The 25,000-nt window shown below is 45.4% G+C and overlaps 1 protein-coding gene across 2 annotated transcripts in view; it reads left to right on the forward strand.

The window, feature by feature from the left end:
- abhd12 (abhydrolase domain containing 12, lysophospholipase) overlaps nt 1–25,000 on the forward strand; it is a 50,909-nt gene that overhangs the window by 17,218 nt on the left and 8,691 nt on the right. For both annotated transcript variants that reach the window (XM_083650922.1, XM_083650923.1), the window contains 9 exons: nt 7,631–7,752; nt 9,082–9,187; nt 11,052–11,171; nt 11,365–11,395; nt 13,023–13,068; nt 13,273–13,402; nt 15,102–15,139; nt 16,142–16,221; nt 16,963–17,045. In XM_083650922.1, the coding sequence (XP_083507048.1) occupies nt 7,631–7,752; nt 9,082–9,187; nt 11,052–11,171; nt 11,365–11,395; nt 13,023–13,068; nt 13,273–13,402; nt 15,102–15,139; nt 16,142–16,221; nt 16,963–17,045 (756 nt within the window). The remainder of the gene's footprint in view (nt 1–7,630; nt 7,753–9,081; nt 9,188–11,051; nt 11,172–11,364; nt 11,396–13,022; nt 13,069–13,272; nt 13,403–15,101; nt 15,140–16,141; nt 16,222–16,962; nt 17,046–25,000) is intronic.

Genomic DNA, 25,000 nt, shown 5'->3' on the forward strand with positions numbered 1-25,000 from the left:
CATCAGTTGGTTTACAGTTCAGACTCACTCATGTAAACTCTTGAGAAAGTGATTTATTTTGCAGGCAGATTGTGTTTGTCTCACATGACTTCAGATGACCTGTGTGTGTGTGTGTGTGTGTGTGTGTGTGTGTGTGTGTGTGTGTGTGTGTGTGTGTGTGTGTGTGTGTGTGTGTGTGTGTGTGTGTGTGTGTGTGTGTGTGTGTGTGTGTGTGTGTGTGTGTGTATAAAGAGCAGAGGAAGTTGTGCAACAGCAAAACACGTCCCACCGGAAACGCTGCTGTGGTAGTTTCACTTCCCCCTGTTCAGAAAAACCAGGGGGAAATATCACGCAAAGTCCACCTCTCGTCTCTTATTGGGGATGGGCATTTTAACTTAAGTCATTTAAATATTCGAGTACTCACATAAAATGATTATAGAGTAATCGAGTACAAATTATATTATTATAGAGTACTAGACTACACATTATATTATTAGAGAGTACTTGAGTACTCACATTCAATTATTATAGACTACTCGAGTACTCGCATTAATTGTTATAGAATACTCGAGTACTCATTAAATATTATTATTAGAGAGAACTCGACTACTCACATTAAATTATTATGGAGTACTCAAGTACTCACACAAAAAATCTTAGAATATGATCTGAAATTAACACCCAAGTGAAAATATAGGTAGTATATATATATACATATATATACAGTATGTAGTTTTCACCAAAAATGGCCGTCTGTCCCAGAAAGCAGGGAAAAATGCACTTTTATACCAGCGGTGCCTGGGAGAGATTCATCCCGCACTCAGAGAACGGACGTGCGCGTCACACTCGTCTTGCAGGTGCTTCCTGGTGCTCGATGTCTGGAGGTCTGGGGGCATATTTGACGCTGGGAATTTACACAATGTGAGGGCTCCCAAACCAGATTACTAATCTACTTGACAGGATAAGTGATTTGTGTACGTTTACCAGCGCCTGGTGAGAAAAATCCTTCAGCTTTGAGTGACTGTTACGAGTCCGTGTGACAACGCGTCGAGCCCGGGGGGAAAAGCTCGTTGCACCGCTTTTGTCGTTTCTTCTGGGCAACTTTAGGAGTGAAGTAGCACTTCATAAGGTGGCCAAGAGCGCCATCTTAGGGATGGGCATCAATAATCGAAAATCGATAATTGCTCGTTGAGGAATCACGTTGATCATGTGGAATTTTGATTGATTCTTTTCACACACGCACACACACCTCCCTCATATGCAAGAGTGCACCCAGACAGACAGACACAAACACACACATGCATGTGAACCACGGATCCATCAGTGATACAGTTTAACTGCCGCTGGTCCTTTTTAAAGTAACAATTCGCGTTACCTGCATTTTTACCTGCATTTTTACCTGCGTTCGATGCAGAGTTGCAGTGAAACGATGCGTGCTGTCACGTCGGGACGGGGAGAAAATAATAAGAAAGAGGCAGCAGACCCAGGTGATCTGCAACGTCGTCGAGACGGATATGCTGCCCAGTAGTGATGCGCGGGTCACCTAGAACCCGCCGGGTCCCGCGGGCTGGCCCGGCCCGCAGGCGGTCTGGGTTGGCAAATTATGAAAATATGGCGGGTGCGGGCGGGGCAGGCTCAGAACATGACAAAGCTATATATATATATATATATATATATATATATATATATATATATATACAGTATATATATATATATATATATATATATATATATATAATAGCATATAGGGGTCGTGTCCAACTGGCAACACAAGCAGAACAACGCTAAACAGTTAAAGGAACACTCCGCTGATTTTCAACCAGCTTTGTATCATTATAAAACCATGTCGTATATCAGAAAACTGTCAACCGTTTTGCAGTCATTCATTTACTTTGACGGTTATTGAGAGTTGATTTGAGTTACGTTGTGGACCAGTGATTAGGGATGCAGCGGTTTCCGGTTTGAAGGTGTCGAACCTGTCAGTGGGAAATTATGCACAAACTTTGTGTGTGTGTGTGAGAGATAAGTAAGAACAGTACTATATTAACAAAGCACACACATTAACTGTCATTACAGTTGGAGGTTACATTAACATTTTTTCTCAGTCCACAATTCAGCAAACTGTTAAAAATAAAATACATTTTGTTCATTGGCATTTTTTACACATAAAGGTCCGCAATACCGCGATACCGTGAAACCGTGGTATTTTTGTCCAAGGTTATCATACCGTAAAAAACTCATACCGTTGCATCCCTACCAGTGATGTCATTTGTGCAAGAATGACATCACTGGTCCACAACTGAACTCAACACACGATGTCCCGCCTCTCTAGCCTGTTTCACTGGGAATACATCACGTTAAGCCTTAACCTGATGTGACTCCTTAACGGTTAAGGATGGCGTTTCAGCTTGACTTTTAAGAGTTTTTCAGATTGAATGACCTGCAGAAAAATTGGGAAACACTACGGGTCTGTCTGTAACTCAAGTGAGCTCCTATCACCTAGCTACCTAACTAGATACTTGATTAATTAGGTAACTAATTTTAATATAGGTGGATGAAATAATTCATTTCAGACGTCCTCATGCTTGAAGGTAGCATTCCACGCGACAGGTCGAACTGGTGCCGTTTCCATTTAATATACAAGATTTCTTCTGACCAAGATTGATCAAGTTGAATCCCAAAGCATTTGGCAATACATTAGTATAAAACGGCATGGCTGGGGGCTGTTTTCTCTAACGTTGTACTACTTTTATAATCCAGAAAGGTCGAGGCTTCACAGGCTACCGTGAACACTTTTAATTTGAAGGCGAAAAAGGGAAATGGTACATATGAACTGATAGAATTGACAGACCAATGTCAATTCAATCTACGAATACACCATTTCCCCTTTCCGCCTTCAAATTAAAAGCGTAAAACCCAGCGAACGAAAATGTTACAAACGCTACAAATGGGAAGTAATGACAGCTTATCATTTAATAAAGCACAGTTAAAACGAACTCCACTTACACTTGAAGGTTTGCAATGGTGCTATCATCCTGGCTGTGTAGTCCTGCTTTGGGGTGGGCGGAGCGAGTTCTCTAACATTAGTTATATTAGCAACCTAACTAGTGGCTGCTGTCCAGAACACCGTCAGGTAAGATGCTTCCTACTATTGTTCAAAAGTGACTTTCCTGACACTGTACAAACATCTGACTGCACTAAATTTAAGTAAAGGCTGACGTTATTGACTATCCTAGAATAAAAACGAAAAGAAAGTGAAATATGTTTGTCATTTAGCCAACAATTGTTTCACTTTTTTGTGATGCGGTCGGCTTTGTGGGCGTCGCCATTAGGGGCTCGCTTCGGCTCGCTTCGTTCTTCGTCGGTTGTAAGGGTCGCAAGGTATCATGGGATACCCTAACCCACCAAAGTGTGCATGGTATGGTTCCTCGGAAATTATCCATAACCAGGTACCTAGAAAGGTTGCAAATTCAGTGAACTTATGTATCAAACTGGTTTCAGACAGCCTAATTACAACTTCTTACCTAGAAATGCCACCTATAAAGCTCGTTCACTTGAGAATCAGACAGGCCCTACATGTTGATGTTGAATGTGCACTAAGTTCATACCTGCCCACATACAAATCAAATGGCTGCAGTGGGATCAGTATGTAATGAAACTAGAAGAAGTAAGAGCATCCGTTGGCACCGACCGTGTTATGCTAGCTTGTCGGGAAGGGGGCTAAATAACGCTCCAAATGTGGGCGAGGGGAAAAACTGGCCTGGCCATTTTCAAAGCAGTCCCTTCTTGACCTCTGACCTCCAAATATCATTGAGAATGTGTTCTATACCACGAGTCTCCCCTTTACAGATAAGGTAGCATGAGAAACAGCAGAGCTCTGCAGAGGATGAATAATTCAGAGTCTGCTATAGATACTGTGACACTGTCCACTCAGCTTACACACACTCACACACACTCACACACACTCACACACAGACACACACACACACACCCACTCACACACACTCACACACACTCACACTAGGGTTGGCACGATGGACGATGGCATCGACCATCGTGATGGGCTGACCCCCCATCGACCTCTGAGCCTTCTACATCATAGGGCATTCACAGACTAGTCGACTAGTAAAACCACTAGTCGACACTGTGCTTAGTAGTCGACTAGTCGTTTTTTTTTTGTTTTTTTTATCTTTAACTCATTGAGTGCCAAGGACGTCGATCGACGTCAAAGTAAATAGTGACGTAGAGTGCCAAGGACGTCGATCGACGTCAAATGCGTTTTTTGACGGTAGGACGTGGATCAAAGCCTTGGGGATCTCCTGTACAAATATGGGAGCTATTGAAGGTGTATAACCTATTTTACGGACTCATGAGGTGGCGACAGTGCTCTCCAGATTACAGAAAGGTCCGGAAAACAGCTGGAAAAAGCCGTGATCAAAGAGAAACCGATGCATGCTGCAGCCAGAGCCATATAGATTGCTCTGTCTGCAACTGACGTTGGCTGCGCACAGCAGTCAATCCGCTCCCACAACTGAGCCCCCCCTCTGCCTCTGTCTGTCTGTCTGCATAGTTTATCCACACGATTAGCCGCCAGAAAGGCAGCACCCGACGCCGAAGGGCCAAACCTTTCCCTGCAGTCCTGTTTGGCATTTCCGTATCGCGCTGGGAACAAAAACGGAGCGCTCCGAAAATAGAGTGGGTGCGTGTTGGCTGTGTGTTAGTGTGGGGAGGAGTTTGCAGCTGAGGGGGGGAGAGGGGGGTGGGGCACGCAGGGCATCACACAACTACACCACGTCACTACATCAGAAAATATTATCTTCAGACTCAGTGAATGTGCTTGAAATGCTTCATTTCACAAAAGGCGGAATATCTCAGCTAATAATTTGAAATGCCTGTATTTGCTCAAAACGACCTATCTTCTCCGGCTCATAACTAACGAACGGAAAATGGTATCAATACACTTTTTTTTGCTGATGATACAATAGAGCCAGCTCGTTCTTTGTGCGTGTTCGGTGTTTACATAGTAATATCACACAATATTCTGTGGGCCTCGAGAAATCACTGAAAACGCTCTGAAAACTCTGGCACTGGGAGCGTCCGTTCTCCAAAAGTGGCTGGCACTCAATGAGTTAAGAAAGAACATGAGGTATTTACATGACATACATGGACTATCATATCCCATATCCCCCACAAAGAACATCAAAACACAACAAAACAAAACAAGAAAACTGCATAAGATACACAATAATCCAAGAACAAACAAGACTATTGGACAAACAACCAAACAAAAACAATGCATTCAAAGTAAATACATAGATCTTGCCCTGTTGGCAGCTAGGAAATGCATAGTTTTAAATTGGAAAGCATCCAATCCCCCAGCTGTAGTTCACTGGTGGAATGAACTCTCAAGCTACCATACGTTGGATAACATTTACTACAAGAGCAAATGCAGACATCCCCAAAATATGGCAACCACATACAGAGTTTGACTTTAATAACTTTTTACCCCAGTGTCATTAGGCCAGAGGTTCTCAAATGTTTTTCAGCCAAGGACCCCTTACAAGATAGAAAATATACCGGGGACCCCCTCATTCTGATTTTTTATTTTTTATTTTATTTTATTTTATTTTTATTTGGGCTAAGCTTAATTGTTTCCACGGTAACGTGCTTGACTTTTAATTTGATAGGTTTGTTATTAGAATGTAATCCATGAACCATTTTAGATTTAAAGCATAAACTATTTTCGTTGAACTATGAAGATTTTGCAAAAAAAAATATATATATATTTTTATTACATTACATTTACATTACGTCATTTAGCAGACACTTTTGTTTTGTCCAAAGCGACTTACAATATCACAATTTGTCAACAGTACAGAAAACCACTATGCAACACAATCAATGACAGCCAAGATATTTTGATAGACTAGCACCATGTAGGAAGTAGTTTGAGAAAGAATAAGTAACATGTAGCATTTTATTTTTTAACACATTGAGTGCCAGCCATTTTTTCATCCTGTAGGTAAGTTGTGCCAGTTTTTTTTTTGAGGATTCTGGCTCATTTTACAAGAGCCGAGGATTATTTTCTGTTAAGAATTCATGAACACCAATCATCTAAAAATAACTAATAGAATGTGTGCTTTCTCTGTCTAAAAGAGTTAGTTTGCAGAGTTAGTAGTTATGTAGATATTAGCCGTTGAGTACAGCATGGTTTCAGCGTCTGGAAATTTATTCAGAGATAAATGGCTTTTTGTGAAATTCGATAGAAGAGTCACTTTAACCATTCATTTTTGGCATCAGTAAGACCGTCAGACATTCTAAACAATAGTTTTGAACAGTAATTTCCTCCATAACAACAGGAAACACCCCTCTCATTCAAACTCCTCCCTCCGTGTGTCTTCTCCTCCTTCCTCCTGGCTCTACAGCGGGCGTGTCAGAATCGCGTTGCTGCTGCCTGCCTGCCTGCCTGCGTGCCTGCCTGCCTGCTTGCCTGCGTGCGGACGCTCCTTGTGCGAGTCAAGATGGGCCGGGGAATGCGTGGGCGATGGGCAGATGTTGATTCTGGCCTTTCTGAGGTGTTTCAAAGTGTGTTTCACCTATAATCTATTTTGCAAATCGCTCTCCGCTCTCTGTGTGCTGCTGCCTGCGCCGGCCGCTCTCGGGCAAGACAAGTCTGGAATGGATTACTGTAAAATCGCCTCGCCATTTCCTTGAATGGCTTGCTCCCGCGGCAGTTTTTTCTTTGATTTCGCTCGTCTGGGGGAGCACTGTCAACACTTAGTGGGTCGGTAAAATAGATTATACACATTCTCTTGCTCCAATAGTGATCTCGAAGATGTAAAAGTTGTTGATTGATGTCCCACCGTCAAAAAAAAAAAATGTTTATGTAAGACGAGATATCTCGGCTCTGGCACTCAAGCGTTGGATTATGTAAGACGAGCTATCTCGGCTATGGCACTTAACGTGTTAATTATTATTATTATTTTTTTTTTATTTTTTTTACTTGAAAACTTTTCGCGGACCCCCTGGCAAAGTCCGCGGACCCCCATTTGAGAACCACTGCATTAGGCTTATCAGGATAGGAGCTGAATGCATTATTTTTGTTTGGTTGTTTGTCCAATAGTCTTGTTTGTTCTTGGATTATTGTGTATCTTATGCAGTTTTCTTGTTTTGTTTTGTTGTGTTTTGATGTTCTTTGTGGGGGATATGGGATATGGGATATGATAGTCCATGTATGTTGTGTAAATTCCTCATGTTCTTTCTTAAAGATAAAAAATAAAATAAAAAAATAGTCGACTACCTTTAGGGACGACTAGTCGACTAGTAATATTCACTAGTCGTGAATACCCTACTTGGCCTACTACATCATCATGATTAATTATCTGTTCAAATTAAAATTGTGTAGTTTTAATCATTAAAAAGGCCAAGTCCACTTACCGTGACGAGCCGGCAACATTAAACAAGCGCACTAAGTTCATATTCCATACATGAAAGACTTTTTCAACTTCTGTCTTTTTGTCTGTGTGTGTGTGTGTGTGTGTGTGTGTGTGTGTGTGTGTGTGTGTGTGTGTGTGTGTGTGTGTGTGTGTGTGTGTGTGTGTGTGTGTGTGTGTGTGTGTGTGCGCGCGCGCGTGTGTGTGTGTGTGTGCAGGCTGGGCCTGTTGGGCAGGCTGAAGCGAGTCTTGTTGTGGCTCTTAGTGGTCTACGTCTCCATCCCCGTCCTCATCAAGCTGTGTCCGTCCATCCAGGCCAAACTCGTCTTCCTCAACTTTGGTGAGTCTCAACAAACAAACTGATCATCAACACAAATATAGGACATGAACACCTGTTGGTGGCAGCAGGTAGTGACGTCAGAGATCATGGAGGACTATATACACGTTTTCTAACAAATGACAGCTGTCATTTTTATGCCTCCGCCGGTGATAGCCACTAGCCAGGCCAGAGGCATTATGGTTTCGGGGTCGTCCGTCCGTACGTCTGTCGGATGTTTGTTAACGCGATATCTGAGGAACGCCTTCACGTAATTTCATCAAATTTCCCTCAAACGTCGACTAGGCCTCAAGGATGAACTCATTAGATTTTGGTGGTCAAACGTCAAGGTCACAGTGACCTCTTGAACGCCATTTTCAAGCTTGTTAACGCGATATCTCAGGAACGCCTTGGCGGAATTTCTTCTAATTTGCCTCAAACGTCCACTTGGACTCAAGGATGAACTGATTACATTTTGGTGAGCAAAGGTCAAGGTCACTGTGACCTCATGAACGCCATTTTCAAGCTCGGTAACGCCATACCTCAGTAACACCTTGACCAAATTTCTTCGCATTTGGCTCAAACGTCAAAAGTCTGGACAGACATGTCGACTGCTCACTTGTTGGCGGAGGCATATATCTGCGGTGCGGTTGTTCTAGATATTAATGAGTTTTCCGCCTTGCCGGGTTTACAGACGTCGATTCGGGCCTGTTACTACCTGCACTGTTACTACCTGCACTGTTAATACCTGCACTGTTACTACCTGCACTGTTACTACCTGCCCTGTTACTACCTGCACTGTTACTACCTGCCCTGTTACTACCTGCACTGTTACTACCTGCACTGTTACTACCTGCCCTGTTACTACCTGCACTGTTACTACCTGCACTGTTACTACCTGCACTGTTACTACCTGCAGTTACTACCTGCACTGTTACTACCTGCACTGTTACTACCTGCACTGTTACTACCTGCACTGTTACTACCTGCCCTGTTACTACCTGCACTGTTACTACCTGCACTGTTACTACCTGCACTGTTACTACCTGCACTGTTACTACCTGCACTGGTGGGACCAAAGGCAGATCAAATCAAAATGACCCCCCATTCCGTATTTGTGACTTTTATACAGTAGACGAGGCGTAATGACGGCGTAACAACCCCGTCTTACAGGCTGTGTAAAAGGGGCTTATGTCTGTTCTAACTCTCCCTCTTCTGTCTCTCACTCTCTGGTGTCACTTCCTGTCTTGCTCAACTTTCAACATTCAAATCAAGGCAAAAAAAAAGTCCTAAGACAATGACTGTCTGTGGTGTGTCCTGTCAATGACCTCTGGCCCCTCCCCCTGCCTGCAGTGAGGATGCCGTACTTCATCGACCTGCAGCGGCCCCTGGACCAGGGCTTGAACCACACACACAACTTCTACTTGGAGCCTGAAGCTGGAGTCAAGATAGGAGTCTGGTAAACACACACACACACACATGAATACACACACGCCTGACTCTACATACAGTACGTGTTTGTGTGGGCATGTTTTTTTTTATGCCTGGCCAGGGCGGAGGCATTATGGATCCGGGTTGGCCGGCCGTCCGTACGTACGTACGTCTGTACGATGTTCGTTAACGCGATATCTGAGGAACGCCTTGACGTAATGTCATCAGATTTGCCTCAAACATCGACTTGGACTCAAGGATGAACTGATTAGATTTTGGTGGTCAAAGGCCAAGGTCACTGTGACCTCTCGAACGCCATTTTCAAGCTTGTTAACGCGATATCTCAGGAATGCCTTGATGGAATTTCTTCCAATTTGGCTCAAACGTCGACTTGGGAGCAAGGATGAACGGATTACATTTTGGTGGTCAAAGGTCAAGGTCACTGTGACCTCTCCAATGCCATTTTCAAGCTTGTTAACGCCATATCTCAGGAATGCCTTGACATTTGCCTCAAACATTAACTTGGCCTCAAGGATGAACTGAGTACATTTTGGTGGTCAAAGTTCAAGGTCACTGTGACCTCACGAACGCCATTCCCAAGTTCGTTAACCCGATATATCAAGAACGGCTTGATAGAATTTCTTCTGATTTGGCTCAAACATAGACTTGGACTCAAGGATGAACTGATTCCATTTTGGTTATCGAAGGTCAAAGTTCAAGGTCACTGTGACCTCACACACCCAATTTCAAAGCTCTGTAACGCAACATCTCAGGAGCGCCTTGATGGAATTTCTTCCAATTTGCTTCAAATGAGGATTTGGACTCAAGAATGAACTAATGGCGGAGGCATAAATCCGCGATGCGGTCGTTCTAGTTTATTACAATAACACAAACAAGACATAACCATACCCAGACCGGGCACCACCACTTCTCGCACCGCCAACATCCAATAAACACGCCATAGAGCAGAGGTGTCAAACATGCGGCCCCGGGGCCAGATCCAGATCCAGCCCCCCAAAGGGTCCAATCCGCCCCAAAGGATGACTTTGCAAAGTGTGAAAATTGCACTGAAAAGTCCTTCAATCCAATGTGATGCACTTGGTGGTACAGCTGTTAAAAATCTGCCAAAACACACATCTCACGGTGCCAAAATACATGTTGTGCTAAGATGTAGCAGGTTTCAGGAGCAAGTTAAAGGGATACACCACTTTTTTTTTGTATCCCTTTAAATATTAAGTCGCATATTTATGTTATCTGTATTCATCACTAAATAGTCAGCTATTTTCATCACCTTTGCTTGACTATAGAGAATTGCACAGTTGCCATCAATTGTAATCAGGGGTGTAGTGATAAATACAGAGGTGGGTAAACTATCCAAGGTGAGCAGTTTACCCACCTTGTTTGCCCTCATAGTTGATCTGAAAATAGGTGAGTAAATTATCTGCCTCATTTCAAAGGGGCAGCCCTTCACAATATCTAGCACAAATGCAATCATACAAATTTAATTATAAAACAAACAACTTTTAATATAATACAATGTTTCCACATGCTAAAGATTCTTCAAAGCATTTTTACATTTTTAGCCTGCTATACAACTACCTACTACTCAACGTTGAATTTCTCAGATTGCTTCACTTAGCAATGGTGGGTTTTAATTTTGAAAATCCCGGCAGGAGGTGTTGTTGTCCTATAGTGCTTGGTTTTCTCCTTTTACAGTCTCTATAGTTTTTACACAGCGTTTTATTTTGAAAGTAACAGCAGGAGGTGTTGTGTACATACATACATACATGTTAATTTGTGGGCGCATGTGTATGTGTGTGTGTGTGTGTGTGTGTGTGTGTGTGTGTCTGTGTGTGTCTGTGTGCGTGTGTGCGTGCCTGTGTTTGTGTCAGGCACACAGTCCCGGCCCAGATGTGGCAGGAGGCACAGGGGAAGCGGAGAGAGTGGTACGACGGCACGCTGAGATCCACACACCCCGTCATCCTCTATCTCCACGGCAATGCAGGGACCAGGTACACGCACACACACCAAGCAATTCTGTAGTAGCTAACTGCAATTTCTGTATTTTGTCATGAAACGTACTAACTTGAAGGTGTGTGTGTGTGTGTGTGTGTGTGTGTGTGTGTGTGTGTGTGTGTGTGTGTGTGTGTGTGTGTGTGTGTGTGTGTGTGTGTGTGTGTGTGTGTGTGTGATGTCTGTCTGCAGAGGAGGAGACCACAGAGTTCAGCTTTACAAGGTACACACACACACATTAACTCTCTATCTCTCTGTCTAAAAAAATCAAGAAAGCAAATTGAACATTCACAATAAGATGATTTATCCTGCTAAAATACACCCGGTTGTTTTCCCTTAATATTTCAATAGTCATACAATAACCTGGACCCTTGTTATTTTTTTTTATTATTATTTTCATCTGAAGACATTGTTGTTGTTGTAATATACATTTCGGCCACAAGAGTGCACCACTGTCCCATGCTCTAAATAGGAGTGAAATCACAGAAGGTTTGAAATAGCATAGCAGCTGTTATAAAGGTAGAGGGCTTTGTGGAGCAGATATGAGGCTTCAGGGTTCCTACAAAGTCTTGAAAGTTTGGAAGATGCTTGATTTTAATTGAGTTATCTTTTCAAAGTTAGGGATGTGCTTCAATTATACTTAGACTGTACATAGGTATACAATTATTTTATTCTTAGACTGTATTTATAATGGTCACTCTACATCACACGTATTGTATATATTATAAGTAGCAGTTACTTATTTTATGTACCGCTGTCAACTCACCGCCCTTTGTTGCTTGTAAGTACATTGAGAGCAACGTATACCGGAGTCAAATTCCTTGTATGTCTACATACTTGGCCAATAAAGCTGATTCTGCTTGATTTCCATCATAATCTGGTGTTTCACAACACATCACTCATGTGAACCAAAAGTCTTTACCTGAAATGAGAGGGTGTCCTGACTCAAGATTCAAGATTCAAGATTTTTATTGTCACTCCATGGTACAAGTATCACGTGTGAAATTCTTGTGCTGTGGACTCCGTTTACAACATAGTACAAATGTAGGCATATGAGTGCAAAAACAACAAGAGACACAACAAGCAATAAGGCAGTATGGTGATAAGACAAGTCAGAGACAGTGGCATATTCACTGCACATAGGTGCACATGTCCTGTGCATACTTTAGCCGTGCTTAAACATTTTAAATTCGGCGTATTTGACATATAGGTGCAAATAGCATATTCCTTATTAAACATACAATTAAACTCTGCGTTTTAAATTCGGCGTATTTGACATACGGGTGCAAATAGCATATTCCTTATTAAACATACAATTAAACGTTAGACATACGTAATGGTAGCAGCTACAGTACGGTACAGTACGGCTACTACACTATTTGTGTATGTTAAGGAGTCTCGTGGCCTGTGGGAAGAAACTGTTCCTCAAGCGATTTGTGCGTGCTTTTGGAACCCTGTATCTTCTCCCTGAGGGTAGCAGGGACAGCGGGGAGCTTCACCGGCAGGGCATAGCACGTGTAACGATCACGCTATTCCCACCAGTTCCCGACCGACCAGAGGAGGCGCTAGTGCAGCGACCAGGACACATACCCTTAATCCGGCTATCCACCCGCAGACACAGCCAATCGTGCCTGTATGGACGCCGGACCAAGCCGGAGGTACAGTAACACGGGGGGTGCAAACCTGTGACCCTCCTGTTGGTAGGCAGGGAATCTACCGCCACGCTACCCGGACGCCCTCTACATGCTGTTTTCTAAATGAGATCCCCGAGCCTCAGGTTGAGAACCTGTGGGTGAGTGGATCAGCTCCAGCAGAGGTAAACACACCTGTCTCTGCCTGTCTCCCTTCAGGTCCTCAGTTCATTAGGCTACCATGTGATCACATTCGATTACAGAGGTGAGTGAGCGCTCTGCACGTCACCACATATCTCCTTTAAGACTGGCAGCCATCTTTCATATTTAACTGTGTGTGTGTGTGCATGTGTGTGCGTGCATGTGTGTGTGTGCATGTGTGTGTGTGCGTGTGTGTGTGTGTGCATGTGTGTGTGTTTGTTTGTGTGTGCGTGCGTGTGTTTGTGTGTGTGTGTGTTTGTGTGTGCAGGCTGGGGCGACTCGGACGGCAGCCCGTCAGAGGGGGGGATGACATCAGACGCTCTGTTCATCTATGATTGGCTGAAACTCCAACTGGACCGGAAACCACTTTACATCTGGGGACACTCTCTGGGGACCGGGTACACACACACACACACACACACACACACACACACACACACACACACACACACACACACACACACACACAAACACGCAGACATACCGTACACACAGACACACACATACCGTACACACAAACACACACACGCAGACATACCGTACACACAAACACACACACGCAGACATACCGTTTGGCCAAAGTAGCAAAGTTAGCCTGATATCAGACTGAATTGTCCACTCATTCGCCTTTTTCACTTCCCACCCAATTCACCCATTTTGTGTCTAAAAGGCAGGACGTAACACAGGTGCAAGCAGAACATTAACGAGGGCCCTGCGATCACCTAAATGGATTGGAAGTTGGAAACCCTCATTAATGTTTTGCTTGCACCTGTGTTACTTCCTGCCTTTTAGACACAAAATGGGTGAATTGGGTGGGAAGTGAAAAACTCACTTTTGATTGATTGATTGATTGATTTATGTATTTATTTGAGGGACAATGCACATTAATGAAGATGACTGTAAATGCGCCAGATGGCTCATTTTTAACTGCTGTCCCTGTGGAACTCAGGTTAGAATTGCCAGTGCCTCACACACACTGACAGTAGTCTTAACCCTAACATACATGTCTTTGATGGTTGGAGGAAACCTACACGAACACGGGGAGAACATGCAAACTCCACACAGAAAGGACCTGGGACTGACCGGGGGGTTCGAACCCGGGACCTTTCTTGCTGTGAGGCAGGGATAACCCTAACCCTAACCCTAGCGCTAATAACCCTTCCTATCAGGGGAATCCCCCAGGGGAATTCCATTCTCCCTAACCAATCACTAGAGACTAAAGTATTAACCAATAGAGACTAAAGTATTAACCAATCACTAGAGACTAAAGTATCGGCCTGAATCTAACGTTAGTTACTCCAATCAGCCCTTTGAATAAACACCTTCCAAGCAGTGTGTGTGTGTGTGTGTGTGTGTGTGTGTGTGTGTGTGTGTGTGTGGCCGTGTGTGTGTGTGTGTGTGTGTGTGTGTGTGTGTGTGTGTGTGTGTGTGTGTGTGTGTGTGGCCGTGTGTGTGTGTGTGTGTGTGTGTGTGTGTGTGTCTGTGTGTGTGTGGCAGTGTGCCAAGTCATCTATTTCAAACAGCCTCCATAGCAGCCGGCGGCCACCGCCTTTGTATATATTGCTTATCGGCGCACTTGACAACCGATTGACAACAGCTTGGACCCGCCTGTTGAGCTGTTTGTTGATGCTGATTGGCTAATCATCAGTGCCGCTCAGCGCTGATTGGTTATTCATTTGCTCAACCAAAGAAATCACTGTTGCATGTCATGATACCAAGCCAGAAGCAGCCAAAACACACAAAAGGGTGGAGTGGGCGGAGTCAAAGGTGTGGACCCAGGCAAGCATGTAGTATGCAGTAGTATGCAGTAGCATACAAAAGCAGGATGCCTTAAATACCCAGATGTCATACTGACCAGTCTACCTCGCCTACCGTGTCCCACAATGCAAAGTGCTGCTACGTCACAACAACCAACCACCCCAATCTGGTTCCTTCTGCTACGTCACAACAACCACCCCAATCTGGTTCCTTCTGCTACATCACAACAACCACCCCAATCTGGTTCCTTCTGCTACATCACAACAACCACCCCAATCTGGTTCCTTCCACAAACACTGTCATTCAATCTGATTAGTCTTTTCTTTCTTTGTTTTTCAGAGTCGCCACAAACCTGGTCAGACAGCTGTGTGACAGAGGTATGACACACACACACACACACACACACACACACACACACACACACACACACACACACACACTCAACCAGGATAGAATGTGTGTAATCATAGACCGTTTCACCGGAATTCTGTTACAATTTTATTTGGCCACCCAAATAAAATGTCCTATGACCCACCCTTGGGTCTCGACCCAGTCTTTGGGAAACACTGATTTAGGATACTAGGCATCAAGCGCGCCTAGGCTCGCCGGCTGCGCGGGCTCGCCCACCCTGCAGCTCACATACGCAGCTTGGCCGCTTCATCATCAGTGATGTCACAATGCCTCCTTGTGTGTGTGTGTATGTGCGTCTCCTTATGACATCACTGATGGCATCATCAGTGTGTGCACGCCCCCTTATGACATCACTGATGACATCATCAGTGATGTCACCATCAAAGCAAGACTGCAAGTATTACCAACTAAGTACAATCTGTCAACCTGGTATCCTAACCCTTAGTGGTCTGAACATTGCTGGCATGTCTAAGAGCAAAGCCAAACAGCTTGCCAAATACTGCTCTGTTTCAGCTGGCATAGGCAGCCTGCCTGTCTGCCAAATACTGCTCTGTTTCAGCTGGCATAGGCAGCCTGGCTGTATGGAGGAGAAGGTGCTATGGGTACCCTTATAGGTGCCCATGAACTGTCTAAGGGTTAACGTACACCGCCTCTGGAACAGATGCAGTACGGCTGCAAACAGTCCCACACTCATCATGTCATTTGTCAGACGGATGCGGGATCCGACAAAAATAGAACAGGTGCATAATTGTTCCGTCCTGCATGTGTCGTCCATCTATTAACATGGACGAGAGTCGATCCAGCAGTTTTACCGGATCTGCAACGCGTCTGGTGTAGTTTGCCTGTAACCCGTTATGTTTGATTCCTGCAATTCTAATATCATTTGTGGAAGCAAATAAAGAATTAAAGTGTTCGTGTGTGTGTGTGTGTGTGTGTGTGTGTGTGTGTGTGTGTGTGTGTGTTTTCAGGAAGTCCTCCTGACGCTCTGATCCTAGAGTCTCCGTTCACCAACATCAGAGAGGAGGCCAGGAGCCATCCCTTCTCTATGGTACGCACTCTCTCTCTTTCTCTCTCTTGCTCTCTCTCTCCCTCACACACACACACAGTCTTTCTCTCTCTAGCACAGTGGTTCTCAAATGGGGGTCCGGGGACCCCCAGGGGTCCGTGGCACTTTGCCAGGGGGTCCGTGAAAAGTTTTCAGGAAAATAAAAATTAATTTAATTTTTGCTGTTGCAAAAGCTTCATAGTTCAACGAAAATATGTTATGCTTTAAATCTAAAATGGTTCATGGATTACATTCTAATCTAACAAACCTATCAATTTAAAAGTCATGCACGTCACTGTGGACACAATTAAGGTTAGCCCAAAATCACAAATCAGAATGAGGGGGTCCCCAGTATATTTTCTATCTTGTAAGGGGTCCTTGGCTGAAAAACATTTGAGAACCTCTGCTCTAGCACACACACTCGTATCCTTTTTTACACCAAAATTAGAGTGTATATACAGTAGAGTCACTCCCTCTACCAGCTTCTGCATACTGTACATCCTAAAGGATTTCATTCGCCATTCACACTGTCTCTTTCTTTCACTACACGCAAACACACACTCATCCACTGACAGAGGTGTGTGTGTGTGTGTGTGTGTGTGTGTGTGTGTGTGTGTGTGTGTGTGTGTGTGTGTGTGTGTGTGTGTGTGTGTGTGTGTGTGTGTGTGTGTGCGTGCGTGCGTGCGTGCGTGCGTGCGTGCGTGCGTGTGCGTGTGCCTGTGTGTGCCTGTGCGTGTGTTGCAGGTGTACAGATACGTCCCGGGTTTTGATTGGTTCTTCCTTGACACCATCACAGCCAACGGCATCCGCTTCGCCAGCGACGAGAAGTACGTAACCTTCCACTTCTTTAAAGGGGCAGAGAGAGGAGTTACTCAAGTTTTTACATGTTCAAAACTTTCAAAAGAACGTCTGAAATCCGTCCAATCAGGGTCCAGTCTACTGTCTACAGCAGTGGTGCCCAATTTGGGGCCCGCGGGCCAACTTTGGCCCGCGCTCTGTTTGTTTTGGCCCGCCACGGATTTGGGGGAAAAAATGAAAAAAAAAAAAAAAAAAAAATTGTTGCATGCCAGGCCTGAGTGTGAGAGCAATTCAATCAATAGACAATAACATTGGTGTGTTTAACTCATTGAGTGCCAATGACGACAGTTGTCGTCAATTCGAATACTAACGTAGAGTGCCAAAGACGACGATTGTCGTCAATTGCCTTTTTTGACGGTGGGACGTGGATCAAAGCCTTATGTATGTCCTGTACAAATATTGTAGCTATTGAAGCTGTATAACCTATTTTACGGACTCATCAGGTGGCGACAGTGCTCTCCAGATTAGAGAAATGTCCGAAATATAGCCTGAAAAAGCCCCCTGATCAAAGAGAAAGCGCTCATGCTGCAGCCCAGAGCCATGTAGATTGCTCTGGCTGCAACTGATCGTGCCTGGCAACAGCAGTCAATCCGCGCACACAACTGAGCTCCTCTGCCTCTGTCTGTCTGTCTGCATAGTTTCTTCACACGATTAGCCGCCAGAAAGGCAGCACCCGACGCCGAAGTGCCAACCCTTTCCCTGCAGTCCGGGTTGGCATTTCCTTGTCGCGCTCATGGATGTATTGTCGCGCTGCCTGGGAGGCGGTGCACAAAAAGCACTCCGAAAATAGACGCTGGGTGCGTGAGGCTGTGTGTTACTAGTGTGGGGAGGAGTTTGTAGCTGAGGGGGGGAGAGGGGGGTGGGGCACCCAGGGCAGCACACAACTACACCACGTCACTACATCAGAAAATATTAGCTAGAGTCAGTGAATGTGCTTGAAATGCTGCATTTCACAAAAGGCTGAATATCTCAGCTTCTAGATAGAAATGCCTGTATTTGCTGTTTTTGACCTATCTTCTCCGGCTGATAACTAAAGAACGGAAAATGGTATCAATAAACTTTTTTTTGCTGATGATACAATAGAGTCTCCTTGTTCTTTTTGCGTGTTCGGTGTTTACATAGTAATATCACACAATATTCTGTGGGCCTCGAGAAATCACTGAAAACGCTCTGAAACTCTGGCACTGGGAGCGTCCGTTCTCCAAAAGTGGCTGGCACTCAATGAGTTAAAATGAGATATTCCACTAAATATGGCTAAAACAGATTCAAACATGCAAAAAAGGCAAAAAAAAAATCACCGCCGGCCTTAATTAACTCATTGAGTGCCAATGACGACTTTAGTCGTCAATTGCTTTAGTAACGTTGAGTGCCAAAGACGACTAAAGTCGTCAATTGCGTTTTTTGACGGTGGGACGTGGATCAAAGCCAGATCCATCTCCTGTAAAATTTTGGGGCATGTTGAATGTGTATAACCTATTTTACCGACCCATTAGGTGGCGACAGTGCTCTCCAGATTAGAGAAAGGCCAGGAGAAAAGAGAGAAGAAGTCATGAGGAAACGGAAATCGCATCGATATGCATGAAGCATAACGTTAGCTGTGCCTGTGAACAGCAGTCAATCTGCTGACACCACAATTGAGCTCCTCCGTCTCCGCTGCGATAGCCCCTCCATATGATTTAGTTGCCGACACCAGCCTCTTTCTGAAAAGTTACATTATTCTCAGCTGGGAGCCGGCGACAGGCTGTGAAAAAGCGGGGGGTGCAGACAGCAAAAGCAGAGCGAGAGCAAACGCAGCGCCACTCAGAGTCGCGCAGAGACACTCCCACGAAGGAGGAGGAGGTGGGGCACGCAGGGCAGTGTACAACACACAACACCCACACAGCAGGCTCGATTGACAGAGACAGGCAAACAAGCTATCTGATGCCCACCAGCAGTAAATCAAGACCAGCAAGGTGTAGGGTCTGCGCACGCAGGGGCCAGCGCTGCTGGTTGCAGCTAAAAAATATTATTTTGCCAAACAAAATTCCTTTGTTTTCACTGTTTTATTGAAGTAAATTATTTTTGAGGTGTCACATCAGAAAATATTACCTTCAGAGTCAGTCATGTGCTTGAAATGCTATATTTCACAAAAGGCTCAATATCTCAGCTTCTAGATGGAAACGCCAATTTTTTCTGTTTTTGACCTATCTTCTCCGGCTGATAACTAAAGAACGGAAAATGATATCAATAAACTTTTTTTTGCAGATGATAGAAGAGAGTCTCATCTTTCTTTCTGCGTGTTCGGTGTTTACATAGTAATATCACACAATATTCTGTGGTCCTCGAGAAATCACTGAAAACGCTCTGAAACTCTGGCACTGGGAGCGTCCGTTCTCCAAAAGTGGCTGGCACTCAATGAGTTAAAAACATTTTTTTTTGGGATGGGGGGCCCCCCTAAGAGCTTCGCTCTATATTGAAATGTTATTTTAGATTTAGAATGTTAATTTTCTATAAAACACAATCAGGGTTGGGTAGGTTACTTTTAAATAGGAATCCCTTAAAGTTACTTGTTACTTGTTAAAAATTGTACTTAGTAACGTAATCCGATTACCACTATTTAAAAGTAAAGTAGCGATTACTTTCAGTTACTTTTGGATTACTTTTTTTTTTTTTTTATCCAGGAATGTCCCATTGGGATACAAGATCTCTTCTTCCAGGGAGTCCTGGTCAAGAGTCCTGGCTAAAACCCTTATTTAACTTTAGCATGTTTTACCATTGATTCAAGATTCAAGATTCAAGATTCAAGATTTTTATTGTCACTCCATGGTACAAGTATCACGTGTGAAATTCTTGTGCTGTGGACTCCGTTTACAACATAGTGCAAATAGTACAAATATAACAATATAACAGGGCATATGAGTGCAAAAACAACAAGAGACACAACAAGCATAAGTGCTTGTTGTGTGCGGCTTGTGTGCGGCTACTACACTATTTGTGTATGTTAAGGAGTCTCGTGGCCTGCGGGAAGAAACTGTTCCTCAAGCGATTTGTGCGTGCTTTCGGAACCCTGTATCTTCTCCCTGAGGGTAGCAGGGAGAACAGGCTGTTGTGGGGATGGTTTGTGTCTTTGATGATCTTCAGGGACCTCCTGAGGCACCGCTGTTTATACAGTTCATGCAGATCTGGCAACTCACATTCTGTTACGTGCTGTGCCGCGCGTCTCACTCTCCGTAGCGCCCTGCGGTCCATGGTGGTACAGTTGCCGTACCAGGTGGTGAAGCCGCCAGTCAGCAGGCTTTCAATGGTGCCTCTGTAGAAGTCCCTGAGGATTTCTTTCCTTAGCCCGAATTTCTTCAGGCGCTTGAGTCCGTGTATTCGCTGTTGGGCCTTTTTGACGACAGTGGCGGTGTGGCCGGCCCATGTCAGGTCCTGGTGGATATTGACTCCCAGGTACTTGAAGCTGTCCACCCTTTCCACCACTGTGCCGTTGATGGTGATTGGGGGGTGTGCGCCCCCCCCCCTCCTGTAGTCTACAATGATCTCCTTGGTCTTGGAGACGTTCAGAGAGAGGTGGTTGTCCTGGCACCATTGTTCCAGGGCCCCCACCTCCTCTCTGTAGGCCGTCTCGTCGCTCCCCGAGATCAGCCCCACGACTGCTGTGTCGTCTGCAAACTTCACGATGGTGTTAGAGGTTTGAGTCGCCACGCAGTCGTGGGTGTAGAGGTCATACCAGAAGGGGCTGGAGACGCACCCCTGGGGCGCTCCTATGCTGATGGTCAGTGGGGAGGAGGTGAGGTTGCCCACCCTCACCACCTGGCGGCGGTCTGTCAGGAAATCCAGGATCCAGTCGCACATTGCTGTGTTAAGTCCCAGGTCCTTGAGCTTGCATACCAGCCTGGAGGGTACTATGGTGTTGAATGCTGAGCTGTAGTCCACGAACAGCATTCTTACGTAAGTGTCCTTCCCCTCCAGGTGGGACAGGGCGGTGTGGAGCACGTGTGCTACTGCATCCGCTGTGCTCCTGTTGGGCCGGTATGCGAATTGTAGCGGGTCGTGGTCCGGGGGGAGTGTGGGGCGGATCTTTGATATGACCAGCTTTTCAAAGCACTTGCTGGCTATTGGTGTGAGGGCTATTGGGCGCCAGTCGTTGAGGCTGGTCGCTTTCTGCTGCTTGGGAATGGGGATGATTGTCGCTGCTTTGAAGCAGGAGGGAACTCGTCGGAGGGAGAGAGACTGGTTGAAAATGTCTGTGTATACGCCTGCCAGCTGGTGGGCGCAGGCCTTGAGGACCCGCCCGGGGATGCCGTCCGGGCCGGCCGCCTTGCGAGGGTTGATACGCAGGAACGACCGGCGCACCTCCTCCTCAGTGATGGTGAGAGGGCGGTCTGGGTCTGTGGGGGGGGGGAGGTGGGGGGGGTTGGTGGTTAGGTGGGGATGGGAGGGGGTGCTGAGGGGTGGGGGGGAGGGGGGGGAGGGGAGGTGGGGGGGAGAGGGGTGGTGGGGGGGCGGAGGGGGGGAGTGGTGGTGGTGGGGGGGTGGGAGAGGAGGGGAGGGGTGGTGGGGGGAGAGAGGAGGGGAGGGGTGGTGGGGGGAGAGAGGTGGCAGGGGGGGGAGGAGAGGCGGTGGCAGGGGGGGGAGAAGAGGAGGGGAGGGGTGGTGTGGGGAGAGAGGTGGCAGGGGGGGGAGGAGAGGAGGTGGCAGGGGGGGGAGGAGAGGAGGGGGGGAGGGTTGGGAGGAGAGGAGGAGGGAGGGGGGGGGGTGGTGGGGGGGAGGAGAGGAGGAGAGGGGTGGGAGAGGAGGGGGGGAGGAGGGGAGGCGCTCTGGCAGAGGGGTCGAACCTGGCGTAGAACGCGTTGAGTTCGTCTGGCAGGGTGGGTGACTCGTTGTTGTTTTGCTGTTTTGCCCCTTTGAAGTCAGTGGCAGCGTGGAGTCCTCTCCACAGGTGTTTGGGGTTGTTTGAGTCCAGTTTTGCTTCCAGCTGTCTGCCATATTCTCTCCGTGCTCTTTTTAAAGTGCTTCGGAGGGCATATCTTGTCTGTTTGTATTCCTCTGGTGTTCCGGAGTTGAATAACCAGATAAGATAAGATGTTAAGATGATAAGATGATAAGATATGATAACCAGATAAGAATGTTTATACCAACATGAAGTTAAGGAGAATACAACAAGAGTTATTTTTAAGACCACTTTAATTTACGTTATGGGTATTTTTCATGATGTGGAGTGGAAGACGCAGCTTGTTGCTTTAATCTTGAAACACAACGTCTATTTTTCCTTTTACTGCGCGCATGTCTCTAGCGTGTCTCTACACAAATAGACACAAAAAGACATTAAAATGATATTTTACAGGGGCAGCCACAGCCAATCAAGGCTTGTTTTGATTTGAGACGGGAGGAGGATGAGCTGAGCTCACAGCTGCAGTTCTCCTGCCCTCTGAAAACCACATATAATAGGCTACAACGTGGCTTCGTTCCTCCCCTCCCCACCACACACACACAGACACACACACAAAGCAATACTGCCTCGATTACGAAGTGAGCCCAAGCGATCTTCAGTTAAAATCATCATTGTATTGTTTATAGCAAATTTAATAAAAGGTAAACTCTATAGGAAGACAGTTTGCAGACAGACAGCCACGCTGCCTGTGTGGATGCCGCGGGCGTGCCAGCCGCAGCCAGCACGCCACGCACACGCACTAGGTAGGTACACGCAAGATGTGTGTCCCGGCCGTAAGTGAAAGTAAAAACCTCTCGCCCCATGATGCAGACTAGAGCAGCGTTTGTCAGCACGGGTGTCTGGCGGAGAAATTCAATGCAGATTTTCCACTGCCTGGCAGCTCGTTCAGCTGACAGCCCCACACACAAGCGCCTTCCACATGGAAGACGCTTGATCTGTCTAAACACTGAGCGAACGTAAAAGTGAAATGCTTGTTATATTTCCATGAGGTGAATGCACTCGTGGGAGGAGGCATGCCTCTGTCATCATGAATGCTGCCTGGCTGCCTGCAGCTGCTGCTGTTGCTCCGCCTCGCTCGTCCTCGTCACAGTCAGTCACCAGCACACAGTAGGCTACACCGTTTTTTGTTGTTATTTTGTAAAATTAATGAAGAGGCAAGGGCGAATGTAACCCCGCCTGTAACGCCGTTACTATACCCCCGTTACTGTAATCTAGATTACACATCTTAAAATGTACTGTGACAGATTACAGTTACCGTTTTTTTGTAATCAGATTACGTAACGGCGTTACATGTAATCCGTTACTCCCCAACCCTGAACACAATACATTTTAATGTAATTCCACAACATTTATTTTTGGCCCTCGGCCCTCCACACAGATTGAGTTTTGGCCCTTCATGGGAAAGAATTTGGGCACCCCTGGTCTACAGCATCTGAAGTGAAAGCCTCAAATCAGCAGGTTTTACACGCTGAAACTTTCATGTCACTTTAGTTGGTTGAAACTTAGGGGAAACCAAGTTGCAAATGAATTGCATGGTGTAAAGCCCTCGGCAACGCACTTGAAACTTGTCTGAAACTCGGCAGTAACAGTTGCAAAACTCAACCTTCTCAATCAAAACACTGATAACGTGTCAGACGATGATGTCAAACAGCTGGGTCGATGTGAAGGAACAAACTCTGTTGACGCAGTATCATTTCAACCAAATTCAACTGATTGATTTCAACTCGACAAAACGGCTTATCACCAAAATGATCCAAATAACAGCAGATGTTATGGTCTGTTCTGATGGGGCTTCAGAAGGAGATTCTCCTCATCACTTTGGTCAAACAGCTGAGCCATGTTGCCATGGCAACCTGAGAATCAACTGTTGAGTCTCATGTTGAGGCTACAGGGATGAGCCAAAGCTCATTTTGCTGGTGGCTAACGTTACTGCTAACCTAGTTAACGTTACTGCTATGCAGGACAGTTGTTACAGTAACGTTACTGCTAACCTAGTTAACGTTACTGCTATGCAGGACAGTTGTTACAGTAACGTTACTGCTAACCTAGTTAACGTTACTGCTATGCAGGACAGTTGTTACAGTAACGTTACTGCTAACCTAGTTAACGTTACTGCTATGCAGGACAGTTGTTACAGTAACGTTACTGCTAACCTAGTTAACGTTACTGCTATGCAGGACAGTTGTTACAGTAACGTTACAGCTAACCTAGTTAACGTTACTGCTATGCAGGACAGTTGTTACAGCAACGTTACTGCTAACCTAGTTAACGTTACTGCTAACCTAGTTAACGTTACTGCTATGCAGGACAGTTGTTACAGTAACGTTACTGCTAACTTAGTTAACGTTACTGCTAACCTAGTTAACGTTACTGCTAACCTAGTTAACGTTACTGCTAACCTAGTTAACGTTACTGCTATGCAGGACAGTTGTTACAGTAACGTTACTGCTAACCTAGTTAACGTTACTGCTAACCTAGTTAACGTTACTGCTATGCAGGACAGTTGTTACAGTAACGTTACTGCTAACCTAGTTAACGTTACTGCTAACCTAGTTAACGTTACTGCTATGCAGGACAGTTGTTACAGTAACGTTACTGCTAACCTAGTTAACGTTACTGCTATGCAGGACAGTTGTTACAGTAACGTTACTGCTAACCTAGTTAACGTTACTGCTATGCAGGACAGTTGTTACAGTAACGTTACTGCTAACCTAGTTAACGTTACTGCTATGCAGGACAGTTGTTACAGTAACGTTACTGCTAACCTAGTTAACGTTACTGCTAACCTAGTTAACGTTACTGCTATGCAGGACAGTTGTTACAGTAACGTTACTGCTAACTTAGTTAACGTTACTGCTAACCTAGTTAACGTTACTGCTAACCTAGTTAACGTTACTGCTATGCAGGACAGTTGTTACAGTAACGTTACTGCTAACCTAGTTAACGTTACTGCTAACCTAGTTAAAGGCCGGGTTTACCGTGGGGAACATG

This window comes from Poromitra crassiceps, assembly GCF_964638095.1.
Source record: "Poromitra crassiceps genome assembly, chromosome: 14".
NCBI classification, from domain to species: domain Eukaryota; kingdom Metazoa; phylum Chordata; class Actinopteri; order Beryciformes; family Melamphaidae; genus Poromitra; species Poromitra crassiceps.